The sequence below is a fragment of the Fringilla coelebs genome, assembly GCF_963513975.1.
Source record: "Fringilla coelebs genome assembly, chromosome: 1".
Lineage (NCBI taxonomy): Eukaryota > Metazoa > Chordata > Aves > Passeriformes > Fringillidae > Fringilla > Fringilla coelebs.
In genome coordinates, this window is record NC_140028.1 from 114024130 (window position 1) to 114048188 (window position 24059).

The window sequence follows — 24059 nt, forward strand, 5'->3', positions numbered from 1 at the left end:
TTGAAAGAAGTTTTAGCTATTATTTTAACAGTGTTCTGGAAAAAAAAAACCCCAAAAAACCAAAAGATAAACAAGCTTCTGCCCTCATAACAGAACTGAAACAGAAATAATAGACAAACTAATCAGAGAGATTATTCTGCAGGGTTTATACATTTTTTTAAGGCTGATCTTTAACACTTTCTCTTGCAAAGCAGTGTTTTATACATTTTTTTATCCACCCTTCTGTAATACATATTCCAATGTCAGTTAGACTGGATCTATAGGGACCCAGAGACAAGCATCATTTTATTATGGTAAAAAAGGACAAGAGGAATACGTTCTTGTGGATTTGTTCCCTTTGAAAAGTTTATCTATGAAAAGAGAAAAACACTGTGTTTTTAAAGACAGCAGAAATATAAAATATCCATGTCATATGCAAGGCTGAGTTTAACTTCATGTGGACTTTCTGTTTTCCCAAACGTTTAGCCACAAAATCATACAAAAACATATATATATATATATATATATATATCCTAACACGCAATAGAATATGCGTAGCCTGTATATTCATTTATTACCTTAGATTTTTAAAAGGCTGCTCCCTAAAATATAGAAGTCACATTTACTTATGAAATAATAAACAGCTTAAACCCCCCAGATTTTTTTTTAAATTATCACTAGTAATACTCTAGCTACTCTAGTTTGACCAGCATATTAAGCTTGCTGTTGCCTTCTTGCTGAACTTCCCAGTGCTGAGGTCACCTACCTGAAGCTCATGCAAGGCAAGTAAGTTGGGTGTAAGGTGAAAACCACCACATGCCCCTGGCTTACCTCTCTTCCACGTCCTGAGGCGCAGCTCCTCCTTGTTGCCTCCTCCCCAGCACTGCCAAAATGCTCTCTGAGAGGTTAAGCAAGCATCAGTCCCTTACACGCAGAGTCAGGGCACTCTGCTCTGCCCACACTGTGCCCCTTTCCCACCGTGGCAGGCAGCCCACAAAATGGGGCACCATTCACCAGCTGCTCACCTTGCACCCATGGGTGAGATGTGCCCTTTGGGGACTCTCCAATCCTGGACCTCTCAGCCCACTTCATCATCGCTCCTCTCTTCTACCTTATGGGCACTGAACAAGCCAAGAGTGTCCTGGCACTGGACAGGTTTCTGGTCAATAAATTACTCTTCTTTACATGGTTCAAATTTAAGCTTTTATTTGGTTTTTAAATTAAAAAAATAAATTTCGTTATTAAATAGTGGAATGGGTCTAAACTAATGTTTACATATTAATTCACTTGCTTTAGGATACCACCAGAGAAATAATTGAAATTTACCACCCGGACAAAACTTTCTGTTAGAAAGCTCAACAGTGGCGTAATTCAGTTAAACAGGAAAAAAAAGCCCCAAAAGTCTTAATGTTTACAATGAACGTTAGAAGTAAACCTCTGGTTTTAGCGCCATCCAACTCTAGCTTCCATCACAAAGGCAGTCATTGTATTCAGAATACTATACCACAGTGCTAATGTCATCGGCTTCATCTGGTTTCTTTTGCCTGCTTGGCAGGGATTTCAAGTACTCAAGGTGCCTCCTTGCATCCTCCTGGTTCTGTCGGACGTAATAAACCACGTAGGAGATCACCATGGTGAACCAGCCAAACATGGTGACCAGCATGGCGTAGTCAGTAGTCTTTTTGGGGAGGTTGCAGAGGTCGGCGTCGTTGGCAGCGTTGAGGAAGGGTCTCCCCGCGTGCTCGTCCAGCACAGAGGTCTTGCAGATGACGTTGTTGGCCGTCTCGTGGTTGGAGGCCATGCTCCGCAGCACCTGCTGCAGCGTGCAGTCACAGTGCCAGGGGTTGTTGGCAATTCTGGCCCTGGCCTTCAGGTTGTTGAAAGCGTTTTTGTGCACGCTTTTAATCCGGTTGTCGGACAAATCCAGAGTCTGCAAGGTTTCTGCCACCCCTTTAAAGGCATGTTCGTCGATAAACTCGATCCCATTTTTTGATAAATTGAGGACTCTCAATTGGTGCAAGTCCTTAAAAATTTCGTTGGGGATAGATGTTATCTGATTGGAGTCCAAATAAAGTAAGACTGTTTCTGGAGGAAGATCTCTGGGTATCTCCTTGAGGTTTGCATTGCTACAGCTGACGTTCAGACCTCCGGAGTGGGAACAGAGGCAGCCTTTTGGGCACATACTGGCAGAATGAAAGCACAGTATCATGAGGACAAAACTTTGTAAGAGCAGACACATGGAGAGGGAACGAGTTAACCACAGGTCTACCAAATGCATGCTGGGCTGTCAGCATAATCACACGACCATTTCTCATTCAGCCGACAGGGTGGGAAAAGGATCGGCAAGGCTGAAACGCGGCTTCATCTTCTTCAGCGGGATTAGTAAGAACTGGTTACTAGCACGCGGGCTTCCTTATGGTCAATACGCTTCTTAGAAGCATGCCTACAAAGAAGAAGGAAAAAAGGTTCTTTATACCACAAATTCTAACTTTGTCTTCGTTAAAAAAAAAAAAATAGAAATAAAAAGATGTTAAAGGGAAATGCCACAATAAAGGAATGATTTATTATCTTAAGTAACTCCTATTAGCATTAATCTGAGTTTAGCGCATAAATCCCCAGGACATTTTTAAGAGGATAGAGTACACTTACTACAAATTGCACAGGTTTGGTCGTTAATACTTATTAGAGAAGGCACTGGTTTGCTTTTATCACAGACTCTTCTAAAACAGAGTATATAAAACTAAATTGCATTTTCCCTTGCTGAAGCAGAAGATGTATCGATAGAAGCTAAGACTTGTATCTCCAGCAACAGCGACAGGTTAAGTGAGGAATCTGTGATGGTTAATGTGAACTTATCTCAAAATAATGTATGCTATTTTAAGTCTGAAACCAAGTACTTCAGCAAGGAAATCTTTTTACTATATCAAGGAACAAAAATCAGGTAAAGCAAATGCTGCTCCAAGACACCACAATCACCCACCTCCTCCTTGTTTGTCTCCCCCTCCTTCTCTTTTGCTTTAGAATGCTGGACTTCTTGTACCTCCCAGCATTTGGTGAGAGCCACAGACATAATTTCTACCTCCAGTTTTTTTGAAAATTTTCTTTTCATGTAACAAAAAGAAATTGAACAATTGCCAAAAACTCACATACCCCACCCTCCAAAACAAAACTCACAAAACCTATATACGAGCCAAACACTAAAATATCTTATTCACAGCCTGTAATTTGCTAATAGGACATATGAAAAATACTGTTTCTGCTTCTTCCCCCTCAAGCTGGCTTTAAAATAGCAAACATCCAGAAGCTTTTCCATTTTCTCCTTTAATTGGAATACAAATACAGAAGCCTGAAATGCTGACCTATATGGTTTCAAAGACAACCCTTCCTCCTCACCACCACCCCTATTATGGTAAACTATGAATTTAAAACCACAACAGGTCCATTTGTTTTCATGTACATGCTCTCTGTCTTTGTAGAAGCTCAGATATGTGTAGCCTTCAGGTTGCATTTACATATAAATGAATTATGTTTTTTTCTAAATCCACACTGTAGCCCACTGAGCAAGAAAATCCCCGCATGGAGGATATGTGTGATTTTACATGAAAAAGGAGAAATTGCATTGCAATCACTTTTTTACTTGCACAACTGACATACCAACCGCAGTTGCTGACACACTGCAGTAATATGGATCGCATGTGTCAAGCATAATTTCAAACTCATAGCTCAAGTTCTATTTAACCCTTTCTGCTGAGGCTCAGTATGTCAGTAACCCCACAGGAAAAGAAAAATAAAACAACCCAAACTAATCTTAACAGCATGTACATGACTTTGTGACTACTCCATGGCTTGGGAATGCTCACACAAGCTCAGCATACTCAACTACCAGAGAGAGTAGTGTATCACCACTAATCTTCAACTTACCTATTGTTCAAACCAATGATTGCCCAAGAACCTAAACAGAAAGCTTACTCTTGGATTCCATAAAACTCCTACTCTAAAATTAAAAAGAAATGTAATTGTTGGGAATGAGAAATTGTGAAGTTAACCCTGGAAATGTTAAACTGTTTAGAAGGGAACTAAGCAGAGCATGAAAAGCTCCCTTTGAGGAAAGAGAGGTGAGGTAGCACCTCCCGAGTCAATGAAATCCTTCATGACGTCTGTGGAAAAAACAGGGTTTACATGAAAGAACCCTGTTGCGGTGGGCGCATCCTTCCCTTTCTCCCTTTGGCTGTTTGGTCACTGGAGTGCCCGCTCTTCAGACCAGACAGAAGTATACTACAGGAGGGGATAAGCTCCAGAAGTTGTTTTTCCCAGCCTGCCCAGAAGCGTTAAGTACTTGCTAAAACGTGCAGCCCATTCAGAGGCCAAGCTGGAGCTGGCAGCTGCTCCCCCTGGCACTCGGAGCTGGCAATCTGCTGCTCCCTCCAGCAGCCCCGGGTGTTGTGGCAGGACAGCCTGTCCCCTGGAAAAACAGCCACCTATTTTCTTTTCCCTTCATGTTCATGTGTCTCATTACTGTGCTGCTGCACCAGAAAAGTAGATGAGTGGTGCAGCTCATCACCACAGAAGGAGCATCATCCCATCACCTACTACTTGTACACAGCTGCTTCTCACCGCCAGCACTGGAGCTCTGCTGCAGGAAGGGACTGGGGGGAAAGAGCAAAGACCTGAAGTAGTCTGCTTCATTTTATAGAAGCACAAAAATGATACTGTTCTCATCACAGTGTGACAAATGAATATCAAATTTGCTTCATTACGGGCTAAAAAAGCCCAGTCAACCTGGAAATACAGAGTAGACTCTGCTGAGTCCCCCACAGCACTGTTACACCACCAAAAAGCATGTATCAAAGAGGCCCCAAGGCCCTTTGTAGAACATCCTCATCCCACTGAAGACAAATGAAACTATTTAATGTATTAATGTGTTTAGAGTGGAAGAAGCAGAGTCATTACAGACTAAACAGGATAGTGTTTAATGAAGCAGCGCCTCTTCTAAAGGCCTAACTAAGTAAATTAATATAGAGAGGAAAGAACTCGCAATGTTTTAAGTTGCTAGATAGACCAAATACAAGTTTAAACCTGCAATTAACAACCCACTCAACAAAACTTGTCTGAATAAGAACAAAGCTCAGCAAATTCCCAGTAAATTAACCACAAGAAACACAATGGGACTGAGCATCAGTCAGGGTAAACAGAGCTTTGTTTGCTTCAGAATACACGATCTAAGGGATAGCTGAGGTTCAGGTTGCAACAATAAACTTAGAGCAAGAACTTTCTTTACTTCTAGTGACTGCAAGAAAAGAAAAGAAAAGTAGGATTCACACATTTCTAATGCCAGTAGGAAGATCTGTGGCTTCTTGAGCTATATCTAATTTCCTCTTGCTTGGAACACAATAAATAAAGAAGGTGTCAACGCTGGAACAAACACAGTAGAGATATACCAGAAGAAACAGTAATGACTACAAACAGAGGGATGAAAGACAAAGAATTAAAATAAATATGTGAATTAATTATAAATCTGCAAATAAAGCAAAAAAGAGAAAAAGAAATTAAAAAGTGAAAGAAGGCACAGGGAAATGACATCAATACCAGGAGCACTTGCAGCACCATGGTATAAAAAGGCTTTTTGTGCACATTTCTAAAATACAAGTACAAACATAGAATACCTAACACCCAAGTCAATATTGCAGGGGAATAATATTACAGACAAAAGATTGCACAGAAGAGCTCTTTACAGTCTTGCAATTTAAACAGGTTTCCAAGGCTTCCTCTTCTCAAGTTCCCCCAAGACCATTCACTCAGTGCCTACATCCAATGATGTAGGAAAATGTACAAATCCTGAAATCCTCAGGGAAAGCACATTGCTTTCAATACACAGTGAGATTTCTACTGAGCTTCAGGTGTCAGGTACTTGCAAGTGTTTGTCTTTACTGCAAACAAGATGCAGAGACTGTATCTTAGCTCCTGAATGCAACACTACTAAATTATCTAATTGAATAGTAACTTCTCCCCACAAGAAACTAGTGATGTGAGGAAGCATTGGTGCCTCCAATTACTGACATGGAAAAAGGCTCCACAGACTCAAGAAAGTCACACAGAAAGTCCAGGACAAGACAGCTTGCAATATTAATTTATCCTGTTTTGTCTTCAAAGAAAGGTATAGGAGGATAGGAAACCCTATAACCATCACACAATACAGCCAAAAAATTACACAGGCTGAGATGTTTTGATGTTTAGAGCAATACTAAGACAGCAAAAGATGCATAAAAAGACATATATGTTTAGTTAAAAATGTCTGACTAGGGGAAGGGGTTTCTACTGCAGTGTTGAGACTTTCACAGTCCGGATGGCAGCTCTGGTCATCACCCAAGCACTCACACACCCCCTGCCTCCATAAAAGAGAATGGAACAGACACCAAATCCTTGCACTTGAAAGCCAGCCACTGCTCTCAGAGGACTCAAAAGCAGAGACTACAACCAACCTTGAGAGGTATTCTGCCTACAGCATGTTGAACACACCCACACACACAACCCCCTCAGGTGAAACCAGCATAGCCACTTGTTGATGACACTCTTCCTGCAAATTTATATCTTTCAGATGCAAGAGAGGGATTTACTCCTTCTTGTTCAGTAGATGGCCTCTCCATGCTTTGTGTATCTACATTTTAGTAGGGTTCTTCAAGGATTACTTCCTAGCACTACAAAAATAACCTGTGACAGTAAAATATCTTTGCTCAAGTTATTCCAGTAGGACAACACTTCTACTTGGAATTTCACCTGAATTCTCAGACACTGTCAGATGAACTCCCAAACATATTTTTTTTGAGGAAAAATCAGGACCATTACCCTTCTCCTGACAGCTCCTCATCAAACAGGATCTCACACATAAAGACAAAACCATGACCTAATGTATTTATTATAAATGTTTTTATGGGAAGATTCCTGTTGTAAATCACAGAATGAGGGCCACAAATAAAGTCTGTAGAACAGGATCACACAGGTACATGCCAACACAAGAGCCGCCCCCAGACTCACACACAGCATCCTCACTTGTTGTACCTGCTTGTCAAACACTGATGGGAAGAACAAGCAGCAGCTCTCTGCTCTCTCTTCAAAGCTGGACCCACTGATGAAAGACTGCATCTACTACTCCAGCAATGTCAAAGGGGTCACAGCTAAATACTAATGCTCGGCAACTGCACACACAGTTTGTACTTAAGGTTACTGAAGGCTCCATGATTAGAAAGGAATTTCTTTTTACTGTAGCTGATGTGCTCAAATGAGCAGGCAGGATCAGAACAGGGAAAAGGAAGAAGCCAATGGCTCAACCACAGGGGGTGAGCTGTTGGCTGCATCATGACTGTACTCAATCTGTCTGGTCTGTCACTTTTCAACCACCAGAAAAAATGGAAAAAATTAAGTACAATCCAGATTCCTAAGAATGTGGATACGGCAACTGATGCACAATTCACCTGCCTAGTCTTACCATGCTTCCAAGCAGGGTAAGCCTAGGCAGATGTAAAGCTTAAGTGACTTTGCTACTAACTTTAGGCACAGTACCCAGAGAAGCCCTCATTTGAAAATGGATCCCAAATGGCACTGCAGAGCTCCCCAATCCCTGGGATCTCAGAGTTCACAACAAACAGAACTAGGTTCTCAGTTAGTACTGAAGGTATCCCCACAAACAACTGCAGGCCCCCCACATCAGAGATGCACTGCACCTGTCAGGGTGCCTCCCATCCTCCTCTCGTACAGCCCATACAACTCACACATGAATCTAGAGACAGCTCCTATTTCTGTGGGCAGTTCTACTGCCTTCAAAGGAAGCTCTCATCTCCCAATAAACCCTCAGGAGATCCCTGAAAAAGAGCTCAACTTTTCAAGCCTGGTCGAAGTAAAGTCCTACCCTGCAGAGTAACAACTTTCTTGCATGCCAGCACCAGAATTTTGATACAGAATTAGAAAAGTCCAGGAAATGAGACTCCTACAGGGCTCTTTTTTTAGACATCTTTAAAGCAAACTTGCACTTTGAATAAATATTAAAATTTTATAACTAAAAATCCATTAAATGGAGCACTGAAAAAGATCATTATTTTAACTACCAGAAAATTACCGAGATGCTTTATAGTTTTGAAAGATCTGACATTAGTATAACTTTTTTCCCTCCCTTAAGACATCGACTATGTTGGTTTACAGAAAAGATGCTCATTGATAAACCTAATTTTCTATTAAAACAGGTCTTAACTTTGCCATACTGAATATTTTTGGGTTACACCAGGTTTAGAAAATTAACCATTGAAATAGAAAATATGTGCCTTTCTAATACATCGTTTCCCATGAGTTCTGCTTCCTGTAATGCCAATCTGCTGCTTATAAAATAGCAGACCTCACCCCCCTGCTATCCCCCATCCATAGAGCGGTGGTTGACGATTTTGTACTCCTCATTTTTTCCCCACTGTCATAAAAAAACATATACTACTTTATCTCTAAAAATACTACCTTGCAATTAGTATTGACAAGACAGACATAAGATGGAGATTACAGGCCAAAATTAACAGCCTGAAAAGTGATTATCCAGCCGGAAAAGTTCAGTTCGTTAGAGGACAGGACAATTTTACCTGAACCCAAAGAAAGAGATCTTCCACCACTACTCCCAAACCACTAACAGCTAATGGCATATTTAGGAAGAGTTAAAACAGAGAAGACATTTAGAGAAAAAACTATTTATATACCTCCTACCCTTAATAAATCTTGCACTACTGGTAAATACAGACCTCCCAGTAAACTGCACACTGGGCTGCCCTGTGCACCAGGTTGGAGAGATCTGAGCCTGTGGAGACCAGCAGAGTCTGTGCCCATTGGGAAAAACCTCCATCAAATCCTGTCTGGCTCCACCAACATCTGCAGGCTGAATCAGCCCACAAATTTTAAACACACAAGATTGATGTAAAACTAAGAAGTTGTGGGGTTTTTTTTACACACCTATGGATATATGATAAAACTACACCATGGCAATGTGACTGACTGAGCAAGTGGACACTGAGCTGAAAAGTGATCATACTTGAGAGCTGGAGCTGGACAGGAGCAGTAGGACCCACAGGGGAACTCAGCAGCCACTTCTGACCTCTGTGCTGTCAGTGCACTATAGAACATCAAATTGCATGGGTACCAAGTGAATTCCTCCAAACAAACAATACAATCCTTTAAAACAATGCCACCTACGTGCTGTTAGCACACCACAGCCAAGGGCAATCTCACTAGCTGCACAGACGGACTGCGAGTCAGGCAACTCAATCCTCTCCATGGCTCCAGGACAACATGAGGAAATTCCATTTAGCAGATGAAACAAGTAGCTGGTTTGGATTCCCAGGACACCCTGTGTCTTTAATGCATCTCTCCCTGTCACCCCTCAAACATGGAGGCCTGGCTGCTTCACAGCTCAGCCACCCTGAAGGTAGGCAGTTAAGGTGCTATGAAGCACTAAACCAGAGAGGTGCCACGACCTGCTTGCAAGGTGCCATTTAAATTCCCAGATTAAAGTCTCCAGCAGTGGAAGAGTTTCAGTATTTCAAAATATGGCAAGATGAAAGATCCTAAAGCAGTAAAAAGAGAAATTAATAGAAGCCAATGGCAAATGAGGTGGGAAAAAAGGGGTGCAAAAGATCATTGATTCTATGAATAATTGAAATGTCATGATTAATCAGTGTGAGCCTGAACTTAAACTACATAATGGATTCATTATCTAATGAAACACCAAATGTACTCAAACTGAAATATTCTCCCCTAGGACAGGACTCAGAATGCCAATCGACATTTTGTTCCCAAAAAACATTCAGTATAGGCATCTATATATAACTGCAAACCTTTCCCAGTTGTAGAAGCAAAGTGTGTAGGTAAAGGTTTATAGATACTGAGCTATGAATGCCCTCCCTTACCTGTCACAGAGTAATAAAATGGTTGAGAGCCAAATGAACATTTTAAGCTATAATTACTTTCTGATTGTAAGATCACAATGTATCACTCCTTATTACAGATTAACATCTTAATTATACTGTGTGGGCAAATGAATCAGCACTTTAAGACTGATGGCTTGGGTTCATATTAAAAAATGTATTTGACTTTTTTCCCTTTTCACATCAAGTCAGGAATTATTTCACAACTCTCAGCTGATAAATAATTGTGTGAAAGTTAGCAGATATAATAACTGATGACAGAAAAAATATTACCAATCATCTCCTATGATGCTTTGCTCTTGGAAGTCTTCTGTGGTAACACATTTCTTGGAATGAAATTTGGTAACTTGCTGGAAATTAAAGAAACAGCTGCTGGGGATGCTGTTAGACCTTGTTCTTTTGAGCCTTAACAAAGATTGAATCACCTGCTTTTTAGAAGGTATTCAGTGCTGCCTACTTCTCTTTGTTATCTCCTGCATCTTCTTCATCTGACACAGACTGCAGACGGCTGCTGTCCCTTCCCTGAGCAATATACCCTGATGGGAAATATAAACAGCATTTTGTGTGCACACCTATGCCGTTTGAAAAAGAAAGCAAAATGTTACATACACTTACAGTGCATATGCAGTTGCAACATTAAGCAAGTTAAAAATGAAAGGCACAAGATGTAAGATACAGGATAATCTTTAACATCATTTATCACTATATTTGGAAGAAATTGTCTTGACAACCAATAGAAGAAATGGACAAAGTCTCAAGCAGTGCAGTTACTTCTCAGAAAACACATCTGCAAGAAGATTTTTTTGCTAAGAACTAAGAACATGAAGAACCACATTACAGATGCTAAAGGAAAATGGTCCAACACACACAAATGACTACTTGTGAAGAGGTCTCCAAAGCCTCATCACTTTTTTCTGGATTATTAGTGTGCATCAGAGTTTGAGATTATATTCTACCAAGTCTCAGTCACATTTTCTGAGAAAACATCAACAACAATTCTATTTGGCAAGAAAATCCTTTCCAGTTGCAGCTGAGTCAATCCTCCACATGATCTATAGTAAAAAAAAAAAAATACTCTGAAAGCTTAAAATAACCTGAAGTGGAAATGCTTCATCTTCCTTGGGTAAAAGAGATCCAGACTTAAGTCTTTTCTAAAGTCTGGTTATGAGGAGAATACCTAGGAGCCTTTCATAAATAAGGAATGCTGTTGGGTTTCAAGAAATCTGATATAATCCAATGGAAAATGCTTTCATCATAAGATGTCAATTTCACAATATTTGCTGACTGATTTTTCTCCCATATGACAAAATAACATTATCAAAGTGAAACAGACAAGTGCCCAGTTGGAGCCATAATCTTTCCAGTAGCTAATGATGGATGCTCCTTCAACTTAATTAGGCAAAATCTATCAGATCAGAGAAAATCTTATCGTGATCTCAAGATAATTACACTGATTACCTCAATGATTACCAGCATAATCAGTGGCAAGTCTTGCAATTTAATCTTGATAACTGCATCTGGTGACTGCAGATGGTGTCCTTGCCCAGTTGAAGACCTCATTCTATTTTTGCAAAGTGCATATCTAACCCCTGCTAACAAAACTGTGTTATCAGAAACTGACAGGCCTTTAAGGAACTAAGGCTATTGCAAAGATAAGCAAGATTCAGACCACCTAGAGACCCTTCTTCCACTTTTAAGGGTGTTTATTTGGTTCTGTGTACCGTGATCTTTAGGCTCATTTGAGGTTCATCCAAATGCTCCTGCAACTTAGTAGAAGACAGGGCTTGTAATTAGGCTGGGGAGGCTGTGCTGATGATAAAGTCAGCAAGGCAGAAATGAGCAGGCTCACCTGAGGGGACCCTTCAGCGAGGGACACACTGGTGGCTCTGCAAAGCTGCCCTCAGTTGCCCAAGGCAGCAGCAGGACAGCTGCTGGCAGCAGACACCTGGGCACCAGGGAATGCTGCAAGAGGTGCTGTGGACTCTGCAAAACGCCAGGGAGAAGGAGAACAAAGCAGACAATGGCTGAACGCTGCTTTTCCCAGCTGACCCTCTGTCCCAGGAACTACAACGGGTCACCACAGTTGAAACCATTTTTTGGGTTAGACAGTCCAACAGGAAATACAGATGTGAGCAGAGGAAGTGCCACAGTGACAGTTCAGCACCCACTTTCACAGACTCTTGCTTTTACTGGGTCTGGTTACCCTGCAGCGTTAAAACCCAGGAAATCAAGGCTGCTTCTCTTCCTGCACAACTTCCCAGTGACACAAACACAGAGCAATAATTCATGGCACAAAGAATTTGAAAGGAAAGAAGCCAGCAGAAGCTATTACTAAAATGAAGCAACCTGAATAATAATAATACACAAGATGAGACTAGCAAGAAAAAGAACATACTTCCAGAGCAATTACTTTGAAAAAATCTTAAAGGGGAGAAAAAACCCCACAAGACAAATTAGCAAAAAGGGACAGCAGTTAAAATATAGTACCTCAGCAGTTATTAATTCAGCTCCTTGTGCTTTGAAATATGCTACCTGTATATTAACAAGACCTTAAAGAAGCATGCAGAAGTAGAGTAACTCATTTAGAAAAATGCAAGAAAAATAAAAAGTGTACCAGCATATAAAAGAAACCAATCAAGTTTGAAAGTTCCAATTAAAAGCTCTAAACCTGAAAGTGAATGCTCAACACCACAAAACCACAAGCTTCCCCTAATGAAATTAAAATTGTGACTTATAACATAATTCAGAAAAATAGCAAAAGAGACAGCAAGTATGGAATAATTATGAGATCAATAAGCAATTAAGCAACTTTAAAAGACATTCAAGTGACCTTCTACAATCAAGTGACACACTGAGTTAGCTGCAAGCCTCTTGACCTTGCCAAAGAAACTGGCTGATCAGTGATGCTGGTTTTGCTGTGCCAATGGCTATTATACCTGCACATTGCCATTTGCATAGTTGAGAGAGCCAAGAGCACATCTACAACATCACACTTCCATTTCTGCACCAAAGGTGTCAAGCAAAGGTATCATAACCAACTGTATCAAACCACCCACCCATCAAACCACCCAAAAAACCACATCCCCACTTCTAATATTTTAATCCACGAACAGCTTCAAATAACTGTAATTTCTTTTTCATTAGCTTGCCAGAGAAACTTACCTCTTTTTTTTTCAGTTCTAATAATATATTTTCCCTCTATATTTAGGTATCATTATAATTCTAAAAGCTCAACATATGGTAATCTGGAATAGTCGAATACAGGGATTTCGTACTTTCATGGAAACATGATTACCAGGTTCCCATCAGGACCCACTTTTAGCTCTGCTGGCTGCTACTGCCATTAGGGGCTGTGGAAAAAACTAGTCCAAGTAAAACTTCTGCAACCCTGCTTCAGGTGAGGATCTCCCAAGAAAGCAAAATCTAGCAGTGTAAAGCTTCAATGCCATCTTGTGCTGGCAGCACTTCCCTAATTAAGAATTTAAGGCCAGATGGAGCCATTAGATCATCTAATCTGACCCCCTGCCTACCACATGACGTGTCATTTTACCAGTAAACCTCATATTGAGCCCAAAAATTTAGGTCAGACTGAAGCACGTCTGAACTGAGAAGACTTCTGTGTGCCCAGGGCAATACCTTTTGTGCCCCCTGCTCTTGCAGCACACTGTATCAACAATCACCATAAGAGTTAAGCTACCCTAGCAGACATATCTGCTCCACCAGGATCCAGACACCAAGCAAGAGTGTCTGTTTCCAAAAGAAAGGCTATACTGAAAGATAATGTTCCACTGTTCATCATCAAGAGCTGCATGTTACCACTTTCTCCAAATGAAAGTTAAACAAACTGGCTATTTTTTAATCTGCTGGTGAGTTACATCAGGCCCTCAGCTGCCATTAAAGAACTGTTCAAATTACATGTGTTACATCTAAGCAACAATCAGCATGTTTTCATTTTGAAATAAGTGCTCTGGAGCATCCCCAAGGCTTCCCAGGAAGTCAGGTAATTTTTTTTTTTAACCATGTAGTAGTACTTTTCCAAAGTCATAATAAAACTTGCTGTATTAAGTTTCTCTTCTGAGGACATACGATGATGGCAAGTAGTTATTACAACTTGAGGTTGCAGGCTGAAATCCTTTAAGGGTTCTCTGACCTTACTCAGCAAAAATCTTTAGCCTGTTTGCAGCTTATCACCTTGGTGAGAGGCAAGTGAGCCTTCCACATTCACAGCACTGAAATAAAAGTTATCACCAACTGCTAAATGAAAGGAACAGCTCTAAAAAAAAAAAAAAAAAATCTGCTTTTCTCAGTGGAAATAAGCACCAGCCTTTATCAGACATGGAACCAGGCTGTGCAAAAACAAAAGCAAGGCACAGCTGCTCAACACTGAGCAGAGATCATCCAGTCAGTCACTTTTCCCAAGGAGAAAACAAAAGGAAGGAAGAGCCAAAATGAAGTGCTGCAATGGATACCTCCAAGAAGAGAGCAAACCCTTGAGGTCACATTTTCACTAGAGGAAAAGAGGTCTTTATCAGCAGCACTAGAGCACAACAGGAGCAGACTGAAACTTGGTTCAATAAAACCCTTATTTTAAAGACAAGAATGTATCAGCTCTGTGTGTGTCCCCTCTGAGGTTATACAGCCAAGTTGACTTTGGCAGACCTAGGTGATACAAAAGCAGGAGTTGTGAAGGAAAAAAAAAATCTTGATTAGCTGGGCAATGATCCAATAAGCAAGACACTCGAGGCTGCAAGTTCACAGCTGAAGAAGCTCAGGTAGAAATAATTTATAGCAAATTAAGTTAGGTCATGATAATGAAATTTAAAGACATGTGGGGCACAATTTATTTTACTAAGGCTTGTTGAAAAGTGAAACCCAAGCAGAGCAAACAGGAAGGCTAATTTAACTCCGGTTACTGTTGGTACTGGCACTGAGATAAACTTAACTTGACACACTTGGAATAGGAAAGAGACTATAAGAATAGGATTTTAAAAAAAACTTTTCAACAGCATTTCTCCACACTGCAGGAGAAAGCGGCAAATTCAATCCTGCGAATCATGGCTGCTTGTTTCCCAATTTTAAAACATCCTGGCACACAGCCCTCAGTGGCAAGTGCAGTGAAAACAGCTGATTGCAAGGGTTGGGAAAGTATGGATAACAACATCTGCACTGTGAAGCCCCTGCCATCAAGGAGCAGGAGGGAGGATGGAAAAACCTAATGGGAAAAGGTCTCGTAAGAGGTGCAGTGCCCTTGCAGGTCAGTGGAAACCAGCAGAAATGGCAGGAGGGATGCTGTCATCACTGAGGGCTCTACAAGGTACCTCAACAGGTTATCCGGGGGCCGCCTGGGCTTTGGCTTCACTCGGCAACAGATGAGGTCCATTATGTCCTCAGCTGTCCCTCCTGCCACCCACGTCCCCCACGCCGTGAAAAACACCAGGTGAAGGGGAAACAAGAGTCACTATAATGGATGAATGCAGCAGTTTGCAGGAGGGGGGAGGGACAAGAGAAATGAAAAAGTGTTAATATTGAAGTAATAAAGCTTGTGGCCATTTTTCAGTCTGAAACGCACAGCACCATAAAACAATGCTTAAAGGCACTCACTTCTGTTCCAAACCACCTGCACGATAAGGCACCCTGCTATTAGCACATAAGTTGTTTACCACCAGTCTTATTTCAGTCAGAACTCCAGGAGAGCCATAAAGCTGAATTTCTTTACTCAGTACAGGAGTCCAAGTGGCCTCAGGTTTTCCTGGGTATGCCAAGCCCCAGTGTGTCACCTGCGATCCCTGCCCAGTCACTAACCCACTCGTTTCTAGTAAGATGTATAAAAGTCAAATCAAAGCAAGGGGAATCAGTGCCTGGCACACGGCACACATACACCCTCCTTCTTGCCTGCTTCTCCTTGAGTTCCTGAAGCAACAGTTCGCTCAGTGAGGTGTGTTCAGCACAACTATGATGGTAGCTTTATATGCCAGTAAGCATTCCTTGTGTCACACTTTCCCAAAATGGTCTGGTTGGTGAAACAAGACTTCTTTTTCCTCTCCTGAAACAATTTCTTCAAAAAAAAAAAAAGTAATGGAGAAATAATGAAATATAATGGCAAAGCAAATAAATAATGGATATTCTTTTGAAATTAAGACATTTTCATCTGTTTATTTGTCACTTGCCTCTTTTTTGTTTGTTTCTTTGGTTTGCTCTTTTGTTTGGCCCAAATAAAAGCATGTGAGTTCAAAGCAACTCACCCACTTTTTTCCCTCTGTCAGAAGCAAATATTACGATTCAGGGATTCTTACAGAGATGGCCCAGCTACAAAGAAAAGTCTTTGTCTCACTAAGAGGACTACTAATTCAAGGACAAAAAGATAGAGGCTAGAAGAATAGTGGTACCTACAGCAAAGTTTAAGGCTGACACACAACCCTGTGGAATTGCAGGAATAGCTAATCTCAGGCCTGTGCAGGCACCATGAAGGAAGGAAGCCAGATGTGGGAGTTTCACATGAGAGACCACATTGGCTCACAAGCCCACGGGTGAACTCCTTACAGCCTGGCGCCCAGTGAAACTGCCAAGCCTTAACAAATTCTATAAACTATACCACGTTTCTGGGAGCTACATGACAAACCATGAAACAGCTCAGCAGCAGCAGCAGCAGCATTCTACTGACTAACACAATAGGGAGAGATGCACTGCTATGGTGAAAAAACCAGAGTTTTCCCCATATTTACACATCTTCACATTGAGGGTCAATAATGAAAAGCACCCTGTTAACTGTCCTCCTTTTTTTGAAGGCACCTTTACCTGTTATTCATTCAATTCCCACATCTGAATACAAGTCAGGAGGCCAGGACATACAAAAAAGTCCAAACGGCCTAAACAACACTGCTGTTGAGTCCCAGGTTATGTACTATGAAGACCACCACAACAACAAGCAAACCAAACTGTATCACTTGAGAGCAGCATTTTCAAATCTTTTTCCTTGTGCTTCCCATCACGGGAAACATTATCTTACTCATTCTTCTTTCCTTAGTTGCCATAGATGCAGTGCCACAGTGCTGCAGCAACATGCAGCCATCTTCATAAGCTGGTTCAGATCTGAGCACTCCTGCACTCCTGACTGCTTCCCTTCTTGCTTTCAGTCTGGCAAAGGCATCCTCCAGTTCCATGCAGCCCTTCCTCACTGCACAGTGAGGATAACAGACTAGCTCAAGCACAATAAAACAGATTAAGCTGCTGTAATGAAGTGGTACCATATACTTTTCAGTGCCACTTGATCTGGTCCAAGGACAGTTTGCATGCACCCCAAAAGGATGCTTTCTGAAAATGACAAATCCAGCTGCAAGGAGAGCCCATGCTTGCAATCCTACATTTTCAACTTTTGCTAGCCTGAGGAGCAGCACAGTGTTAAACCTCAGTCAGCATAGTGCTGTCTACCCATTTTCACACGGATCCATGATATGAGCAGCAGTAGGGTGTCCACAGTGGCAACAGCCACATGTTATTGCACCATCAGGGCTCTCACAGTGCTCTGCGCTCAAAAGTGTCCCCAGAACATGAAAGGGAGACACCCACAGCTATGGCACCAGTGTGTGGTACCAGCCACCACATGGCTGCACCATGGCAAGAAAGGAGACTGCAGGCTGGCAAGCCCATAGCTCCTCGGGGAATGAGTCTCAACAGCCCCAAAAAGCTACTACGATGGGTCTGCTTTCCTTCTGATTAATACATTCAACCTCTCCTTTCTCCTTTCACCAAAGAGCGGTCATTTTGCAAATAACCCCTCTAGAATTCTTCAAAAGTTGCACACAAAAATGCACTTTGGCAAAGACCTCTGCAAACAGGGAGGAGTGGGCAAGTCAACCATCAACCCAGGAGGTGTCTTACAAGTTCATCTACAATACTAACCCACCACATCATCATTTCATATTATAAAGTTATTTTCATGGCTGTACAAAAAACTCCATTAAGAATGAATTATTAGTTCTCCATCAATGACTTTAACATCTGCCTTAGTAAGGCAATCATTTATTAATAACAAAATAAATAGCTAGGCTTCTCTTAGAATAAATTTTAGTAGTAAAATGAGAGGAAAAAAGACTCTATTTATAACATGTTAGTACATATTTTATTTAAAGTTACCCACGTATTTCCCAGGCAAAATGCTACACCCTGCCTTTACTCATTAAAACAGGACATGGCCTGAAGTTTAATGAAGAGGAAAAAAAATAATTTAATATCTTTTCCTATCCAGTGGCATTCTTTCAGTTAAGTAGTCTCTTATTTCTGCTGCATTTTTCATAGCACCCATATCAATACTGCTACTAAAATTTTAACGGATATTTAGTGTTACTGGAACATACATGTTCTATTAAATATGAATTTTAAAAATTTTTGGAAAAATTAAAAACATTATACAACACGAAAAACTTCAACCAAAATACAAAATTTAAACCACACTGGCATTTCTTCTGTCTTTTTAAAAATATGGTACTTTTTCTTTATCAGTTCCTCCTTCTGGAGCTTTCAGTCAGCTCTCTTCAAAACAAAGAGAAGCTGATTCCTTGGTACTAAGGTTGCAGCAACTTCCTTGCAACTAAAGGTTGCAGCTCTTTATGAACAGGTGAACAAGGTGGCCCCTCTGAATGCTGCTTGGCTGGGCTCACACTCAGGAGCTGAGCAATGATCTGAAGCAGAAGCTCAGATGGTTGTGGTGAGGTCCTGCAATGTGTGGAGACACCTGATGTGGGCTGTGCTATGAACGGTCCACCATGAACAGACACACTGCAATTCTTCACAAGATGTGATGACAGCAGCAGATATGCTGAGGAAAATAAACAACCTTTTTTGTGTAGCAGTGCCAGAAGAAAGCAGCCCAGAAGTTGGTACAGCTACTCTTGGGAACAATTACTGCAACACTTGCAGCCTCCCACTAATTTTGAGGCAGTGCCACAGTTCCCATGCACAGCCACTCTTGCTTCCATGCAGGAGGAGGAGCAAGCCTGGCAGATCCTCACGTGCTGCTAGGCTGAGTCCTAAGTGCTGTGCAATCCTCTGAGAGTCACTGGCTGTTTCTGGAATTTAGGAAAGGGAAAGGCTTTTAAAAAATTATGATGAACTTAAATCTGCTGGAGCCACGCTGTCAATGTAAATGAACACTGCTGAGGACGACTGGCTCCTCAGCTCTCGCTCCATTCAGTGGGGATACCCCATGTCTCTTTGGAGGGCAGGGCTGACCAATCTCTGCTCCCCAGCAGTGGCACATACTCAATGGCAAAGGGGATGATCTGTGCTTTGCACCCGTGAGCCCAGACTGCTGCCAGACTTGGAGCTCAGAAGAAGGCAGGAGCCAAAATCCTGCCTCAGGCTGATGGCTTCACCCAAGAAGCAGCAGTTTCTGGTCCTGCTGAGCTCAGGAGCTGTCAGGTTCCTGCTGAGCTGGAAATAAAAGCTTCACTTTTTTTTTTCCTCCTTCTTTCTCCTCATTTGACAACTGCACATAAACACTTGTAGATTGGGACTGTTACACCCCTGCAAGCTTAAAACAACCTTGCTCAGGCACAGACGACAGCTCTCAATGGCAACACGAATGTGACTGCAGACAAATTCTCCTTGTTGGTCTGACACATGAAAACCATCTCTGAAATCGCTGCACTGTCTGTAGTCACTCCTGTTACACATCTCTGCACAGTCAGCACTCAGCCAAGCCAACACAGGAAAGGAGCACACAAAAAAACTCACACCTTTTTGGTAGATTCATACTGCTTTGGGTGGAATTTTTAGCATAATCATGGAAAGACATAAATGGCTTAATTTAAATACAGGTCTCTCAACAGACTCTAATTTTTTTTAATACATGCACTCTGCACAGGACTGGTTTGTGTCTAAAGCACATTAAGTGAATCTGTCTATGGAAAGACAGACTACTAGGAAAAAGGCCATCAATTTAAAGGGTACTTCTTCCTTCCATATTCTAGGCTCAGAAAACACAGGGCTCTGCAATCAGTGAGAAAATCTGGATCCATAAAGGCTTGTTGTCAGCAGAGGAGGATCCAGTGAAGGGACATTTAACCACACTGGACAAACACAAGGCCAAGGATCCAGGGGGGATGCATCCATGAGTGCTGAGGGAGCTGACTGAAGTTTACAGAAGGCTACTCAAAACTATCTTTCAAAGATCACAGGGATCAGAGGAATTTCTTGAGGACTGCAGGAAAGCCAGTCCTATTTTCAAGAAAGAGGATCCCATAAACTACAGGCAGGTTAGTTTCACCTCCAGCCCTGGGGAGGTGATCAGCAAATAAATCTGGAAACAATTACCTTAACATATGGAGTAAAATTAAATGACTGGGAATAGTCAGCATAGATTTATGAAGGCAGAAATCACATCTGACCAACCTGATAGTTTTCTGCAATGAGATGCCTGCTGAGATGAGAGAAATGTGGATGTTATTTATCTTGACTTCAGCAGAGCTTTTGATGCTGTCTCCCGTAACATCCTCATTGGCACGCTGATGAAGTACAGCCTAAATAAGGAAATGGTGAGGTGGAGAGAACGCTGGCTGAACTGCTTGGCTCAAAAGGCTGTGCACAGCAGCATGAAGTCCAGCAAGAGGCCCATCACAAGTGGAGTACTTCAGGGGTCAGTACTGGGACCAACATCATTCAACATTTTCACAAGCAGCCTGAAGGGTGGGAGAGAATCTCCAGCAAGTTGGCTGATAACAGAAACCAGGGAGGAGCAGTTGATGCACCAGGTGGGTGTGCTGCCATCCAGGAGGACCTGGACTGGCTGGAGAACACGCTGGCAGGAGCCTCATGAAGCTCAACAAAGGTGAATTCCCAGTTCTGCACCTGGGTATGGTTAACTCCACGCATCACTACAAGCTGGGGCCTGATCAGCTGGAAAGCAAGCTTGCAGAGAGCAACATCAGGGTCCTGACAGACACAAAGTGTGTGCCCTCACAGAAAGGTGGGTAACAGCATCATGGGCTGCTTTAGAAAGACCATCACCTGCAGGTTAAGGATGCTCCTCCCCCTCCACTCAGCCCCGGTGAGACACCTGCACAGAGCTGAGTTAGTCCTGGGCTTCCTGCTATGTGCAAAACATGGACTGAAACAAGTCAGCAAAGGCCACAAAGGTGATAAAAGAACTGGAAGATCTGATGTATGAGAGGCTGAGACTGTTCAGCTTGGAGAAGGCTCAGGGCAGATCTCGTCAGTAAGTATAAACAAGTGATGGGAGACAATAATGAAGACAGACTCTTCCCAGCAGTGCCCAGGAAAGGGACAGGAGTCAATGGGCACAAACTGAAGTACAGGAAACTCCATCTGAAAGTAAGAAAATAATTTCTTTTTCTTTTTTTCCCTCTTCCTACTGTGAGGGTGGTCACACCTGGAACAGGTAACTGAGAGAGGTTGTGGCATCTCCATCCAAGCCTGGGGGATATAGCTCTGAGCAACATGCTTGGACATGGCAATGGACTAAGCAATCTACAGAGGTTCCTTCCAGCCTCAGCCATTCCATGACTACTTCCAATCAAGTTAAACAGAACAGCTGAAAGAACTACAGTTCAAGAAGAAAATACTCAAAAGCAGCAGAACTTAAGATAGAGGTAATTCTAGGCTTTGCAGCATAATGCTTAAATCCTACAGATGCACATTTTTATTTCCTCTTTATGTTACATATGACTGTACAACCTGTGTGGTCTGTACAGAAGAGATGCAATTCATGGGGTTCTTCACTTGCAACAGGGAGTTAGTTATAAACACATCTCCAAACCAGAACTCGGCTGTAGATGTTTTCTATCACTCAGATTTTATGAAATATCTTACCATTGAGTATAGTTTCCACTATGACTACAGTAAGTAAGCAGATCCAATTACAGATGTTCTCTTTTAAAAACACTATCTGAAAGGAACATGGTGTAAAGCATTAATTGAAATGATGTGCCTTTCCACAAGAACAGTGCTTCCTGAGAATGGTTATATTAGCCAACTAACATTGAAGAGACACAATTACTGTGTTGCTCTGCGACTCTAAATCAAAATAGTATTCTTCTTTTTAAACTCACACCAGCATCCAAAAGCAAAGGACCAAAACTGCAAATGTTTATTCATTTTTGTAACTGAAGTCAAGAAATTGAATTACTTAATTGATAGCATGACAATATCCCCAGTAAATATGCATAAACTTATCTATAAACTCTTGAAAGGAGAAGTTTTTTAAATGACAACAAGTTACACACAGTCAATTTATTTAGGTAAATAAATTCCTAAGAACCTAATGGACCAATTAAGTGATTAACTGAACTCAATGCATCAAACACCAACTTGGGTGCCTACTCTCATACAAGCTGTTTTAAAAACACTGCTCTTAAAGAAACCAAAGCAACAGAAAGAAAAAAGAAGTTGAGCCTTTTTTTTAAATGCTTTTGAGCACCAAAATGACACTCAAGCTGGTGAGAAAACAAAGGAAAACTTTCATTCTGTTTTCTGTACACAAATTACAGAAGATAATCCTCAAAGTGTAGCTAGAAAGCTTCAAAATGAAACAAGCCCACGGAACAAGCTTTCTAAAATTCCAACTTTTGTTATTAATTTTACGATGCCAGTCAAGTGGATTGTAATAGGAAATATGTTTTTCCATCCTTCATTTACAATACTCTCTTTGAACATCTGAGGCCAATTCACAACCCTCTACAGGGATATGACATTTGCCAAGAGAAAAAACCCAACTCTGCAGGAACAAGCCACCAAGGTTTTCCCTGAAGCTTCCTGTTGGGATTTGTAGACTTAAAAGGAAAAAAGGATTTTTTATGTTGGTCCTCAGCATGCGAAACAAAGAGCCCTCGGGTGTGCTTGGTATCTGTCACTGCATTCGCTCAGGGATTCTGTGTGGCTTTCTCTTGCTATCTTCCAGCAGATCCAGCATGGCTGTTTTCATCTCCTGGCATCATTCAAACACTCAATCAGGCTATTTGGTTAACCCAGAAATCGCAGAACCCCCAGGAGTCTGAGCTCTGAAGGAAAGTTCAAGCACCAGAAGACACTGCAGATGCAAGGCATACCACCTCTGCCCAATACTTCTACAGGTCCAGGTAATCTGGAGGTGAGAAGGAGGGCACCTCTGCTTGACCAGACTTTTTCCAAAGCCAACGAGGGAGTCATCCATGAGGATAACCTCCACAAACAAGCAAAGAACCTACAGGATCATGCAGTTCCTGCCTTGGGGGGAAAAAAAAAATCAACTACCACCTGAATTTTCAAGTTCACAGTAACAGAAATACCTTAGAAATTCATGCAGTAATAGCACTGATAGCAGAAAAATTCCTCTTAAACCTGAACAATTTGGTTTTACACTTCAGGACAACAAGTTTAATTTCTACTACTGTTTTACACTGAAGAGAAGCTCCCTTAGGTACTAAGCCTAATAAAAAGGAGCCCACCGCATACTTGCCCACAGTCATTAATTTTGAGCACTGAAAACCAATGCTCACTGCTTTTCTCATGGTGGAAAAGGGCAATGCAGAAGAAATTCAAATGCCCATATAATTCATAAAAATACTATATAATATGGCATATTTGAGCATGGCAACATAAAGTAAGCAAGATTAAACAGTATGGCAAAGAGAAGAAGGGAAGTACAAACATATTTTCCCTTATAACACCAAACGGAAGTCGCAGTCATTTAAGCAAATATTTTTCTATAGTGATAGAAGCCAAATACGTGGGGTAAACTGCTGTACTTTTATTCTGTTTGCTTCATATAAAAATCACACAGAAAATTTGTGTTCACAAAACACTAACAACAAAATGCTCTTTGCTATTTTACAAGCTGTTTGTAGTGAACATTTTAGCTCTCTCAAAAGGTGAAGAATAAATCAGCCAAACTCTTTATGTATGTCCTATGAGGATACCCATTCTCAGTAAAAACAAATTTCACTAGCCTTAGTCAGCAAGCTGCAGTGGTATGTGCCAAAACTATGACACGCACCAAAAACTTAGAGACTTGTTAATTGGTAGCAAGATACAACAGAATATGCCCACTGAAAACTACCCAAATTTCCCAAACAGCCTTTGAATAGTTTTCCTTTTTGAACAAAACTTGATGGTTCACATTATATCTGTGCACATTAT

The 24059-nt window shown here is 41.4% G+C and overlaps 1 protein-coding gene across 1 annotated transcript; it reads right to left on the bottom strand.

Annotated features, from left to right (window-relative positions):
• Nucleotides 1-1477: 1477 nt before the first annotated feature.
• Nucleotides 1478-2257, bottom strand: LRRC3B (leucine rich repeat containing 3B; the record flags this gene model as incomplete). Its single annotated transcript, XM_084206159.1, has 1 exon — nt 1478-2257. The coding sequence occupies one exon, from the start codon at nt 2255-2257 to the stop codon at nt 1478-1480; it is 780 nt and encodes a 259-aa protein (XP_084062285.1).
• Nucleotides 2258-24059: the final 21802 nt, after the last annotated feature.